This window comes from Pleurodeles waltl, chromosome 3_1 (genome assembly GCF_031143425.1).
Source record: "Pleurodeles waltl isolate 20211129_DDA chromosome 3_1, aPleWal1.hap1.20221129, whole genome shotgun sequence".
Taxonomy (NCBI): domain Eukaryota; kingdom Metazoa; phylum Chordata; class Amphibia; order Caudata; family Salamandridae; genus Pleurodeles; species Pleurodeles waltl.
The window spans coordinates 879,305,344-879,319,607 of record NC_090440.1 but is presented as its reverse complement, the minus strand read 5'-3'; the positions used below and the strand labels follow the sequence as shown (position 1 = coordinate 879,319,607).

Genomic DNA, 14,264 nt, shown 5'->3' with positions numbered 1-14,264 from the left:
GCAATTCAGTATTCACCGTTACAAGATCCTGGATATGCAAGACAATTAGATAACGAAATTCATATTAAAAGGGATATGGGGTAAAGCACAGAAGCCAAGTAAGTTCCTCACCCACAATTGCTTAGACAGAAACTGTTGGAAATGCTGAAGCTATACATGCAATTGCAGAGTTAGTGGAACTGTTATTTAAAATAACATAAGAGTCCTCAAAGTGGACAAGAAACAACACCTATCTTGTCAGTTGCGCCTCCAAATCATCCCAGTGATCACACAGGAGCAAGTAAGGCTGTAACAGCAAGGGTTGGGAGCTTAGTACACAACCACAATGTGGAAGAAGCTAGAAAGTATTAGAGCTCAACAGAAAAGAATGGAAAACATAGGTAAAGTAAGCAGACCTATCGCAATAGGAAGCACACTAAGGTAGCAGGGATAGAAGGGGACTTATACTGGTGAACTAATGAAACACTGATTGAAAAATGGAGTTTGAAAAGAGTAACTTCAGAATTAGCTGAAGCAGAACAAATAAGATAGCTTAGAAAGCAGGAGAAATTGCCGAGCAGTGCAGGTTCCAGAAACAAGGATGCACTGCAAAGTGTTATTAGTCAGTAGTGATGTACTCCTACAAAGTGCAGGTCAGGAGCCAAGGATTTTCTATAGCACACCAATCTGGGCACTATGGAACCAAAGGTTTAGCCAAACAGGAACACTGTATCAGTGACCAACACTGGACTGAAGCAAACAGAGACTTTAAAAAGAGCTCAGTAATTATCATGTGTCTCAGATGCACACAAGCTAGCACCTGCCATCCAAACATGTGCCGATTCCTCCACCCATCCTTGGCCTGCAACAGTGGAAACAAAGCAGTGAATAGGAAATTTTAGGAAAAGCAGTCCTTGACAGAAAAAGTGTATGATCTGCCAAAAAATACGACATAGATCAGAAAGGTAAGATAAGTTCTGAATGTTTTCCAGAAATCTGTAATCATGTACACAGATTTAGCACAAGATCAAGGAGTTTAGTCCAACATTGGAAAGTCCACCCACCATACCCCTAGTGGCAGCCAAGAGAATGCAGGCAATTAATCGGGTTCCAGTACACTTGAACGTCCACTCTGTTGCCACCAGATGGTACTTTTGCCACCAGATGGTACAGAGGCCAATTTGTGAGGAATCACTGGTTCCAGTCAAGAAATTACAGTGCCAGAAATGCCATTTGTCTTTGAGCAATAGGACTATTCACTGTCAAGGGCAGACCTGGAGACAATGTGCCTTTACATTTTGTACCGGTTCCAATGTGGATATCTCTGGGACATCATAGGCTAGGAAGACGCATTCAAGAGTTCTGGATTCTGAGCGACCTCCCTCACATACCTCTCTGATTCTCCTGACCATCAGGTGACTTAGAGGTAATTTGGAGGCAACTGGAAGGCATACACAGATTGTCATGCAGCAGGAGCAGTGTCAGGGGCAAAGGGATCACCCTCAACTAAAGTAGAAGGCAGGGGATCTCTCTCGGTTCCCTGTTGATGCAGGTCATGGTATTGGTAGGCTTTCAAGCAGTTACCATAGGAAGGATCTTGTGCTGTGGTGCAGCCCCCACAACAGCTCCGAGAGGTCCTTTTTGGTCAGCTGGGCCACCGCTGGATATAACTCATCCAGGTAGAATGTGAGCCACCCTAGACAAGAGGCAATATTACTAAAAGATGCTGATCCCATCAGGAAGAGGACAAGTAACTGATAACACTGGTAGAGGCACCGTGGTATCTTCAAAAGTCTTCTGTACCAATACCCTCTCACTTGAATGAACAACTGTACTTGTAGAAGTGGGGAAGCCCCTACAGTCTCTCTATTCAGAAATGGACCTTGGGCAGCGTTGCATAATTAAGACACTTTCCTGAATGAGGCTGTCTCTTGAGGTTCAGTGGATTCCACCATGTCATCTATTAGACATGCACGCTTACTTCTAATAGAGACTTTTAAATACAGATTCCTCAAATTTTGAATAGTTTGGTGTCTCTCTGGATCTAGATTTTTTTCTGTAATACCTCTGTTCACTGGTAAGTGGCGCAGGTAATGTGTGGGACATATTTAGAACCCACTCCTGAGCAGTGACGCCAGATCCTTTCTTTCTATGCCATCAGACACGAATCCAGAGGTACCTCTTGTCTATTTGAGAGCCGTTACCTTACAAATTTGACAGTGTGTAGGGGAAATGGTACCTCCCAAAGTGACAGGTTTTAATCCCCGTAAGGACTGTTAGAAGCAAATGTCTGTGATCGATCCTCATTATGTTGGTCTGTGGTGCCTGGGGTACAGTCACAACTCCAAGTACATGCTGTGACTGTGCATCAGTAAACCTGAAGGTCATTAGGGATTGGGGCAAAACTCTACATCGTCAACCATCACATGACCAGTCCAAGGGTTGGTCTCAGTCCCATTCCTGGTCCAGGAGTCGCAGGAGTTGATCCCAAGGCCAATGATCATCGCTCTCCAAATCTTTAGGTAAGTCTAAGAAACAACAGAAAACATCTAAGCGAGACTCTGCCCCTTTCCGCCACTCCTGCACTCATGAGAAGATGCGAGGGCGTCTTCATGCTTCTCATTCTCACTTCCGAAGTCTGGCGACATCAAAGTCCGTCTTAAAACTTGGCTGAGTTTCTGGGGCCACCTGCATCACCGAGGCAGATCGAAGAGTTCTGCAAGGCTATACTCCAACTTTTCGGATCCCCTTCGACTGCGGGCCTGAAGGAGGTAAGAGGCCCTCTATCTGGGATACCGCCGGCAAGTTCGACCTTGGCATCAGTTGGACCGTCCAAACCCATCATGGGGTCTCTCCTGGGTCCCGCACCCACTCCACCTTCAGCTCCACCATTCACGCCAGTTCCTGAAGCGTCTATGCAAATGCTGACTTCACCAGCACCAGGAGACTAAGTGCCCAATGTGGTTTCCGAGTCTGAGCCGGCACTGCTCCGACCTCAATGAAGGCGGGTTCAGTTTCCACCGTACCGCAACCTGCTCCACTGAACGTTCCTCAGAGCAGATCACATAATTGCATTCCTTGTTCGGGACTGACTCCAACAATGATTGTGATACAAAAGATAAAAATTACCAACCGTACCACAAAGAAAACTTGTATGATGACCTCTAGGATGCCAGTGGTCTTGACACCTCTCCTGATTCTGACCTTGTCTCACCCATCGTCCTACCACTGAAGACAGTGCATTTTGCTGTGGTGGTTATGTGGAGGGCAGCAAAGTCCTCTACCTCCAGCTCCCTACCTTGGAGGTCAAAACCAATGTCTTGACCAAAGTTCTGTAGCTAGGCAAACCACTACTGAGTCCCTATTTCTCCTTAATGAGGCACTCACTGATACCTTCTTAGGGGCCTGGGCCAAACCTTGCTCTGGGCACTAGTGAGTCACCAAATTGCAAGACGTCACTAGCCCTCCCATGTGACCCTCCCTTTTTTGTCTCAGCATCCCTCTCCTAAAAGCTTGGTTGTGCAGACTTCCACCAATAAGAAAAATCCATATACTTTTCTAGCTACTTCACTGGATACACAGTCCAAGAGAGTAAAGACCTCTGGGATAAAGGTATTTTCCTCAACTAGTTTTCTGCTCAGGTCGGTCAGTGCCAGTTCCTTGCTTGGCAGTTATTCCCATGCACTCCAAGATTCGGTTGCACAAGTCCTCCGAGGTGTCCCAGAAGACCTCTGCCTATGCTGACGAAAGCCATACAGGACGGCCTCGACACTGCCAAATTGACAATTTGTTGTGGTCTGGATAGCACAGATCCATTGGGGGAGCCATTGGCACTAGTGGCGCCATTCATCGCCACATCTGGCTGATATCAATCGTTTTTTCAAAGGATGTCCAGTTGTCTCTTATGGACATGCCCTTTGACAGGACACACTTTTTTGGGAACAGGGCAGATTCAACTCTGGTGCACTTCAAAGAGTGGAGGGCCACAGCATGCTCCCTGGGCTTAACTGCCCCATCTTGCCAGCCTTCTCAATCCCACTGTTCCTTTCGTGGTTTTGGAAGAGATCCCATATATCAACTGCCACTTGAGCCTCAGTAAGGTCGCCAGCAGTTTTGGAGTCACGGCTGTGGCAACCACTGACCCCCTGGTTAGGGACTGCATGCCAGTCAGTTCACTGCCCCTCACAATCCCCACTCCTCTGGCCCACTTGCCAAACCCTTGTGGTATGCCCTTAGTCGAGCACTGCCACCCAGTTGGAGGCAGAATCCAGTTATTTTTACTGGGTTGGCAGGCCAAGACATCAGACAGGTGGGTCTTGTAGAATTTTCAGATGGGAAACGCCTTACAGCCACTTCACAGCCACTCCACTGCACCTTCTGCCTTCCCCACAACTACTGACAAAGAACCATTTGTCTGTTTTACGGCAGGAAGTGCAAGCCTTTTTGGCCGAGAGGGCTTTCGAGAGGGTGCCTGCTCCAGAAGTGGGCTCCAGAAGTGGTTCCTTCTCCTGCTGCTTTCTGGAGGCAAAGAAGGGTGGAGGCCTTGGTCCTGTTTTCAGACCTGCACCCTCTCAACACCTTCTTCCTGAAGGACAAATTTAGATGCTCACCCTGGCCAGTGTCTTCTCTGTCCTCGACCCTGGATACTAGATGGTGGCTTTGGATATGCAGAACAGGGCATCCATTTCCGTATACTCGTCCTGCAGGCAGTGGCGGGTCAAAGGGGGCAGGGGAGGGTCGGGGCAAAATGACAAGCACAGGCTCCCAGCGTGCCCTGTGGCCAATCCTAACGCTGCTTGCATGCTGCTGGCAGCATAAAAGCAGCGTTCAAATTGGATGGAGCACCCTGGCTTGGCGCTCAGGGGCAGAGTGGGAGCCTCTGCGTACTCTCTCCAACCCAGCAACACAGTGCCGGGTTGGAGACCGCTCAGTGCGCATGTGTGTTTGGCAGACCTGAGAGAGCTGCCCAAACAAATATGTGCACTGAGGGAGAGCCAGGTTCAACAAGAGGTGCATTTCGCCCCCTCAGCCCTACAGAACTTTTTAGTTTGAGTCCATTCAGAGGCCCACCTTCAAAGTGGTACAGTTTTGGTATCTATTCCACAGGTGAGGATTCTGCAGTTAGAAGTCTCTATCAGAAAGACAGGTTACTTACCTTCGGTGACTCTCTTTCTGGTAGAGAATCTTTTTAGCTACAGATTCCTCATCAACCCTTCCATCTTCCCCGTTCTGTGAATTGGATTCTATACATTATCAAGATCCCAAACTTAGGAATCTGCACACTGGTCATAGACAATTTGTTGTTGAGACTCTGTGCCTGGGGCGCAGACAGCCACAAAAGCAACTGACATCACCACGCAGGTGGGGCACCAATATAGGTCCCGCACGTCATTTCCCGAGTGGAATGACATTGAAGCTGAGCTGCACGGCTTCACCTATTGGCACACAGGGGTATTGCCGAAGAGTTTACGGATCTAATATGATGCCTGGGGAATATTCAGAATGTGAGCCAATCTGACGTTACATGGACTCTAACAGAAAGAGCGTTACCAAATGTAAGTAACTTGTTTGCCACATTCTTCCACAAACCTACAAAGGCCTGTACACTCACCCTCTAAACATGACATATTTGGGGAAAGGACCCCCATTTAGGGGAGACTCAAATTACCTTTTACACTGGGGAGGCCAATAGGCATCTCCCACTGAAGGGTTCTACTAAAAAGGCCTTCTTCTTCACTATGATCTTCACTCAGCGGTTAATTGGAGCCGGTGATAGTAGGTGGGGCCCACTGGCACTCTTTATTTGGGACTGACACTTATTTTCCCTCATCAGTACTTGACCCAGAGCAAGAGAGGGAACACACACAAGGTTGAAAGAAGGGGTAGGGAAAGACTGAAACCCCTGATAAGTGGAGATAGCAGTGACCTGCAACAGTGAGATAAATTGGCAGGGAGAGTCTGGTGCTGGATTCAAGAAACGTGGTGGAATCAAGACTATGTAACTTTGTTGTTCTGCATGCTAATATTCAATAGCACCGACCAAAGGCTTCTAAGCAAAACGTCTGGCACTTATACTTTTACAAATTAAGCACTGTCTTCACTGCTACCACTATCTGTTTCTCAGAGCCAAGGCAGGGCAGGAGACTGACACCCTCTAAAATAGGGTTTTACTTTGGCTGCCCACTCCACTTAAGAGCTAGGCTCTAGGGCCTCAGGTTAGTAAAACTGTAGAGTCCTGAGTGCGCTTGCGTGATTGCTGAGCTCACTGAGGGAAAATTGACAGCAGCAAAAAGACACGACAGTGCAGCACAGCTCTCGAGAGCCATGCAGAAAACTGCCCCAACAGTATTAGGAAGTGTGATAATGTATTGAGGGCCTAACTTACATCATCCAATTATTTCTGGTCTGCTGTGCTAAAAAGAAATATCTAGTTTTTGCGTCCAGTGATTCTGCGGCTCAAGGGTACTTGTGGCAAACAACTGCAATTATTGCAATTGGAGACCAATAACCTCTGACTGCCCCTGGACCTCAGAAACCAGGTGCTCCCAGTCATGGTGTGACCCTACAATGGAGACTTTTGTAACCTCCCCTCCCCCCCCCCCCCCCCCCCCCAGTCCTTCACAGGTAAATTGGTGCTTACATAGGAGCCACTGTATGTAGATTAGCAGAGGATAGGAGAAGACCTTCTTAGCAAGTTGGTCTCTGAGCTCTGGTTGAAAAGTGCAGCATTGATTTGCTTAGACTCATTCTTGTTTAGATTGGATTTTAGGCAAACTGTGCACCCCCCTTTGCATGATGTTCATGCATGATCGCAGACATTGACTGCTGTTCATGGGTTGCAGGTTTAAGTAAAGTGCCTGCTCCTTACTACTCCAGATATATGTTCTGTTGATTGACAGAATTTCAGAGATATTATGTGAAGCTTGAAAAAACAGGGTGAATAAATATGGATCCGCAAGGGAACACCAGAGGTAATTGGAATGGCTAGGTATCCAGAGTGCAATTGGACATATTTGGCTCTCGGTTTCCATATTATAGCACTGTTGTCACAAGTGAAAGCCTTCTCCTGGTAATAGGATCAGGTTAAAGTTTGCACCCATTCATAATTTGTACTCTTTGTGAGATCACGATATGAGGGTTTACATAAAAAATGATGGCACTGATATTTTGTTAACTTATTGTAGTTGTCTGCTGCTGTTGGCAACACTTCTCCCAACATTTTCTCCCCTTACAGGACAAACTACACAAGCGATGTATGCTAATGTCCATTGACCGACGGAAGAAGCTGCTTAAATATTTGCGACGAACACGTTACGATGTGTTTGAGAACGTGTGTCAAAAACTGGACATAGAGTACACATTCCCACCGCAGTACTATAAACGAATCACTCACCGATGGCTAGCAAAGAAGGCTTTCTGTCAGAAGGTATGGAGCAATGCTCATCACTTTCATGTCTTTATCAGCGATTTCATGAATGATCCACTAATAGTAAAGTTGGAGTTACTGCTTTAATTATGACTGAAATATAGCATGCATTTTTGTATTATATATTTTTTTAATTATTATTATTTAAATATGTGATACATATAAATACGATGTATCCAGGGATAGATACAGATAATTATTACCTGGCATTTGAATAGTTGACAGCCGGTCATTGATATGGGCTTTTTGTATCGGCTCCCCTCAGTAAGAATCCCTGAACCTCGAAGGGTACGTGGACCCTAAATGTTCTAAAGGACCATACAAATTTCTGAATTGTGCTGTGCAAATGTTGGTAATATAAGATAGATCTAAATTGGCATGCACAACAATGGTATTTGCCTCTTGTTAATTCAGTATGAATTTCAATCAATTAATTGAAGTTTTGACTACAATTTGCCAGCAGTCTTTGCTCAGAGTATCTGCATATCACTTCAATTTCATCTAAATGCTGATGGATATTTCGTTCTGAAGAATTGTTAAGAAGATAGCAAAACATTCTGTAGACTGCAAAAAACTTAATTCTGTTGATTTTGTGTCGCATACTAGGTGAATAACCTAGCAGGGGAATTGAACGGATAACAGAATAAACTAAATAAGAGACTGTTGTTGTCGGATAAAAATGGGTATTTAAATACTGTGCCACGCACAGGGACCAATAGTGGCCTTGAACACAGATTAGCTCCATACTTTGTTCTGGTGTGCCCAATACCTGTAAAACATCACTGGAGACTCTTAACATCAGCTTTAAGACCATTGTTAACCTTTTGTCTCGTAGGTTTATCAGGAGGCGAAGAAACGAAGAGAGGCTGAAAGGTTAAAGCAGACTACAGTTGTAGCAGATAACGACCCACCAAGTGTAGGGACGCCAGTATAAAGTATTGTTGTGTAAAATGTTCTCAATCTTATTTAAGATGCTAACATTGGTTTGTTTTATGTTGCTTTACTGATCATTAAATCTGCATGCCCCTTCAGAGAACAATAAATATATTTTCTAAAAAAAAGATTGCTGTGTTATTTCCTGTAATTTGTTTGTTATAATGTAGCGCAAATATGCTTTAATATAGATTGAAAAAGGGTAAAGGTGTACTACTTCAGGTTGCTCCCGATCTCGAACACTTTATAAAGCGTTTCTGTTTTTCAAGGAGTGAATATTAAATTGGGTGTGCTAGTCAACATGATAAGCACTCGTTTGAAATCGGTCTTCTGCACCTGCAGAGTTACTCAATACAAAAATGATATACATTGTGGGCTTTATTTAGCACGGAAAGCACTTTGTACATCAACATGTGTTTAGAAAGAGCAAATACGTTTATCAGCTCAAGAAAATAGAGGCCCCATTGAAGAAAATTAAATTCTTCATGGCCTGTACCCTTTTTAGGTCGAGCGCGCAAGCGCTTTGACCTGTTGTAAGTATTGTGGGCTTTTAACCACGCCCACCTCACGCCCATCACTTTCACTCGTTCATGGGCTTGTCTTTCAAAAATCCCTTGATGCTCATTGCTTTACGTTTGTCCCGTCTTAGGGCGGTTTTGTTACCACCTTGCAGATTGACCCTGTTACATGGATAATTGCACGATTGCCGATATACTTCAGCGTGGGTGAACTATTTTTTTCTTTTGTCTCTCCCCTTCGTGCTCCATTGCAGCCATGGCCCTCACAGTGCTCACACTGCCAACAGCGCAAACTCCATTGGTGGTGTTGGAGTGCTGGTTATATTGCTCACACTGTTACCTAATCAGAGTAATTTCTTTTGGCTCTTCCCTTCACGCTCCATAGCTTTCCCAAAAACACTTATAATTGATAAATGCTTTACTAAAAAACACAGAAATCCACAACACAGCTCTCCCGGCACAACGGGAGAGCCAATGCTACATTATTCCTGCACTCAGGAAAAGTCACCCCCATAATGCTTTGCAAGCATTCTTTTTCAAAAATGTTTGCCTATAACTCGGCCTCTGGTGGTCCTAGGACAATGGAACCACCACCAAAAGGTTTAGCATGACCCACGCTTTCGGTTTAGGTAATCTATGGGTCCCCACACTAGGTTAGCGGGGACTCCAAAATAATAACCCCTCCCACTAGTCAGTCCCTTTTTAAGCTTACTTATGGGTGAAACATTTGTTTTACAGCTTGGAGTAGTTTGTGTTCTAAGGGCCTTATTATTTCAGTAGGCCTAAAATGTGTAAAGCACTACGTCCTTTAGGGGCCAAATACATAGGGGCTGTTCTGAGCATTATAGTCAACATACTACAATATTTGCTGCACTCTGGTGTCCCACCACAACCTGCTCTTTCTGTCTAAATCATCGGTGGGTCCCAACACTAGGTCAGTAGGGACCCCAAAATAACCCCTCCCTCCATTCTGTGTCTTTTTAGCCTCTCTCATGGCTGGAATTTTCGTTTTACATTTGAGAGTAATTTGTGTTTTAAGGGTCTTGTTTGTAATATCATTGTAGTAGGCCTGATAGCCCTGAAAATGTGTAATGCAGTACGCCTTCTAGGGGCTAAATATATGGTTACACTGCAGTGCTGCAGTCATTTTCTTTTCATGTGGTTATCCCCTCTAGGGACTAACTATATGGTAACATGACCATGTTTCTTACAAATGCTATTTTCATTGTGGTGTCCTGTGGGGGCTGTTCTGAGCATTACAGATTAATGCCAAACTGTTATTTCTGATAAAGTTTTTTTTTTGGGGTTTATATGATAATTAGATATGTTCTATTAATCTCTCCTTATTGTAATTATGACCATGATTCAGGCCAACTTAACATCCTTATTACACTATGAATGTTTTAACACTCTATATGTTTGGGTGAACCTTCTAGTATATTTCTCTTGTTACTCCTCCGTGGCTGTCTTGTTTGGGGAATTGTGTTAGCCAGCCAGCAATTATGAGGGCGAGGTGGTGAAAGTGGTATTTTATTGGAATTAGCATGGCAGATTTAAATTATATTTTTGGCTACAGATAGAGGAAGAAGGTAAATGGAAGTGCTTTAGTTATATGCAAGGCCACTGGAATTATGTGGCAGGAAAAAAAAAAATTATGAGGCAGAGTTGACCAATTTATGTGGCGAGAAAAGTCCAGTTATGAATTTACAGAGCCATTAGCTCTAACCCAAGCAAATGGGAGACCCATTGCATTGCAAATGCTTGTTTAACTTGGTTTCAGTAGGTATAGGATTTTTGCACATGGAAATCTAGCTAGAGATCCTTTTGCAACATTTTACTTTTGATGCTAAGGAGGTTTCTCTTTTTAGGGCTCACCTACCGACCCCTTTTAGCTGTCTATTATCAAAGACGTGTGGACAAACAACTACTTACAGTGGGCTTTTAGTCAGCAAGTTTCTTACGTGAGTTTGACTTTCTTGACCATCTCTTTTGCTTCCTTATTATTCAATGGCTTTCTTCCTCTTTTGCACACCTTGTCAGTGCATCCAGTTTCTTCCTCTCTCCCTCAAATCCCAAATAGGGCTAAACCTGCACATGTACTCCTCCTATGTGGAAGGGACGTATTGCAAGCCCTGCGTCTTTTGCTAGATAATCCTTTTACCAGTCATGACTGGTTGACATCACCTAGTGTTGTGTGCAAAGTGCCCATGACCTTGCTCAGCACATACCCTGGACACTGAGGGAGCAGATCTTCATTACATGATCACCTCTGATGCTTATACCTCCGCCTAGGAGGATCGGGCTGTTTGTCTTTCAGCATCAGTTCACACAGTGTGCATTTACTGCCTGCTCACTTGTCTCCTTCTGCTGCTACATTTGTGCAGCCCTGGGACCCCACCACACCAACAGCCCAGTGCTCCATGCTGTACCCCAGCACTACCCTACAAACTGTTTTGCAGGGCATCATCTCTTCTCCATCTCTTCAGTCTCCAATGTTAGGCCTATGTATTTCCAAATCTTGCTTACTTAATTTTAGTTTGGTATTTGTAATTTAATACACAAAGAAACAAAACACCACATAAATCATACACGCACATGCAAAGATATCCATTAACCTAGATAAGCTTGCACACAAACCAAGATGGATGCATCCCTACTACACATATATGTACTCAGGCACACCACACTCATACATATATTTGTACACACATTCCGATTTAGCATGACTAAAATTGCTATTGTATGCCAGTACACTGTCAACCTAGACCTAGCTTAGTGCCACCCACAATACTTTGCCAAACTGCTGCGTTTGCGCTGTTGCACTCTGCTTATTACCCTGTGTGGGTTTTGGTGCTCCTTTACCATTCTAGTGTCCCTGGCCAGGTCCGCTATGGAGCTTTCAGGTGCCTGGCCGGCCACCATTTTCTTTTCTTTGTTCTATTGGTTCCTGCGCTGACCAATCTGCCCGTGCATACTGTCTCTGCTGGGGTTTTTCTGCTTTGGTTGCTGTCTCTGGCAGCTCCTGTTGTCACTCATCCTGAATATTTGGGCCAGAAGCAAAGCACCTTCGTCGGATGGACTTGGCAGTATTTTCTGGTCCTTCACAGGCCTTTGGAGCCAAAATGTTCCTAAGTTCCATGTTTTTCAGGATGTTAGGAAGAGTAATCTTTAACGCATCAAAGGGTCTCAGGACCTCAGTGACAGCTGTTAGAGAGGCCAGGACTCATTCCAGCAGAAGCCACTAGCAAGACCAGTTGGAACTGGTCAGCTGGACTCTTCAGGAAAAGGGCTGACCTCCTGTTAATCTACAGGGACACAACAAGCTATTGTAGCTTGTTGTGTCCCTGTAGATTAACAGGATGTCAGCCAACCAATCCTTGGAGTCCACTTCTTTGTCCAGAGTACGACTGGGAGTAGGTCCACCCTGTCAGGTCTCCTCACAGATCTCAACAGCAGGTACAGTCCTTCTTCGGTCTTCCATAGGTGCAGTAGTGCTCTGAAGAGGTTGCCCAGGGGTACCACATTTATGCCTGGCATTAGCTTCTGGGTGGAGGTGACTTGTGGTTTCTCCCTAACCAATAGAGAAAAAGCTCCCAGGGTTAACTGTATCTACTTTTGTAGCAGTCACTGTGTGCCCTACTTCAGACAGACCCACGGTGCCTTTATCAGCCTAAATCGAATATGGAAGACCCTTTCTTCCATGTGCAGAGCTCGTGTGCCCCGCCTAGAGGTGTGGCCAATGAAATGAGCAACACCTCCTCTGTAGTCACTCAAAACTGATTCTGGGGACAGCTTCTCTACCATTAGGATTGGTGTCTTCTTAACTAGAGGAGCAAAGGAAGAGGAAGATTGAAGTATTAGCTGCAGCTGCCTGTGACAATGTAGGCCTCTTTAAGCTTAATTAAGTTCCTAGGCACTGCCCAGATGGTCATCCTGTCAGAGGAACAGAACACCTTCAGACACCCATGGCCTTTGTCTCTACTCTGGGAGCAAGTTCACACCTCATCAAAAGGGTTGTTCTGCTCTTATGAGACAGTTGAAAGTTCAAGCAAATGGGCTTCTAGAGGCGTTAGGTAGGTAAGAGATTACTTTTTTAAAGTACTTCTTGTAAATCTGACTACCAGTGAATTGAGCTTGTAATAAATATTGTATAAAGTCTAAGAATACTTTTTGTAAGGGTTTCCTAGGCAGATATTACATAGTTAAATTTAATATTGGATACCAAAGCTTTGCTATAGAACCGCTAACCCTGCTAAGGGATAAATGGCATTTAGTACCTTGTTGCTGTAAGGATAGGTTTAACATTAAACTTTTACCTGCCCTACTTTTAAATACCATGCACACTGCCATATGGGCAGTTAAGGCCTACTTAGGGGTGACGTATTCATGTTTAAAAGAAGGGATTAGGCCTGTCAAAAGGGGATATTATTGGATGGTGACCAAATTGCAGTTTTAAACTTCACACACCGGCTACAGTGATAGGCCTGTAGTCATGTTTTGCACTGTCAGCTAGTGGTGGCACAATGTGTGCTGCAGTCAACCACTGATATTTATCTTACAGGCCCTTTGTACACTTTGTACCATATACTATGGAATCACAGGTAGCAATTAGTAGTATAGCCAATGCTGACATGTTTCAGGGATCAGCACATACGCACTGGGGCCTGGTTAGCAGAGTCCCAGTGCACAGAGAATAAAAAAGAATCAGTCCAAACAAATGTGAGTGATCTTTCACAAAGAGGCATTTCTCCACACATTTATTGGCATACAGCCTCAAAACTATACTAATAATGATAAATTGTAGCAAAAACTTCCCTGTCTATATGATTACATAAGAATCTAGCTGTTAAGACTCCCAAAACCGCATTGTGAAACGTGAACATGCTATTATCCAAAAACCACTGGAGATCTTGTACTCATAGAGAGGTGATATACTTTGATGGCCAATACATTTTGTATTGATTTAACTATACTAACTGAAGTCCTCTTGTTCACCTTTGTGAGGCCTCTTGGACTTCATACCTTTACTCCTTGTATGTGTACTTATGTACAGAGTTGATGTTGTATTGTTTTCTCAAAAGAAGGAAAATCCTACTTTCGTAGAGACTGAGAGATAAAAACAATTTGATGATGGTAAGGATATGTTCTGATCATTTGCCCAAAATCCGAAAACCATGTTGCTATGGTGTTCTTTTGCTTATTTTACTGAAAGTACCTGTTAATAGAAGCTACAGAAATGTAACTATATAAACAATGCTGCCAAGTAACTAGCATCAACTTAGGTGCATGAATAATGTGCACAGAAATAATACACCTTTCTTCAGGTGTACCTTCTTGCTCTGTCTATGACGTTTATATACACTAGTTATCTGGTTTGCTCCTGCACATAATTTACAACCTAAAAAGTA

At 44.2% G+C, this 14,264-nt stretch overlaps 1 protein-coding gene across 3 annotated transcripts in view; it reads left to right on the top strand.

The window, feature by feature from the left end:
* Window positions 1-8,466, top strand: part of MRPS15 (mitochondrial ribosomal protein S15) — a 58,296-nt gene extending 49,830 nt beyond the window's left edge. For all 3 annotated transcript variants that reach the window (XM_069223868.1, XM_069223866.1, XM_069223867.1), the window contains exons 7-8: window positions 7,214-7,405; window positions 8,241-8,466. In XM_069223868.1, coding sequence (XP_069079969.1) covers window positions 7,214-7,405; window positions 8,241-8,339 — 291 coding nt within the window. In that variant the 3' untranslated portion in view covers window positions 8,340-8,466. The remainder of the gene's footprint in view (window positions 1-7,213; window positions 7,406-8,240) is intronic.
* Window positions 8,467-14,264: the final 5,798 nt, after the last annotated feature.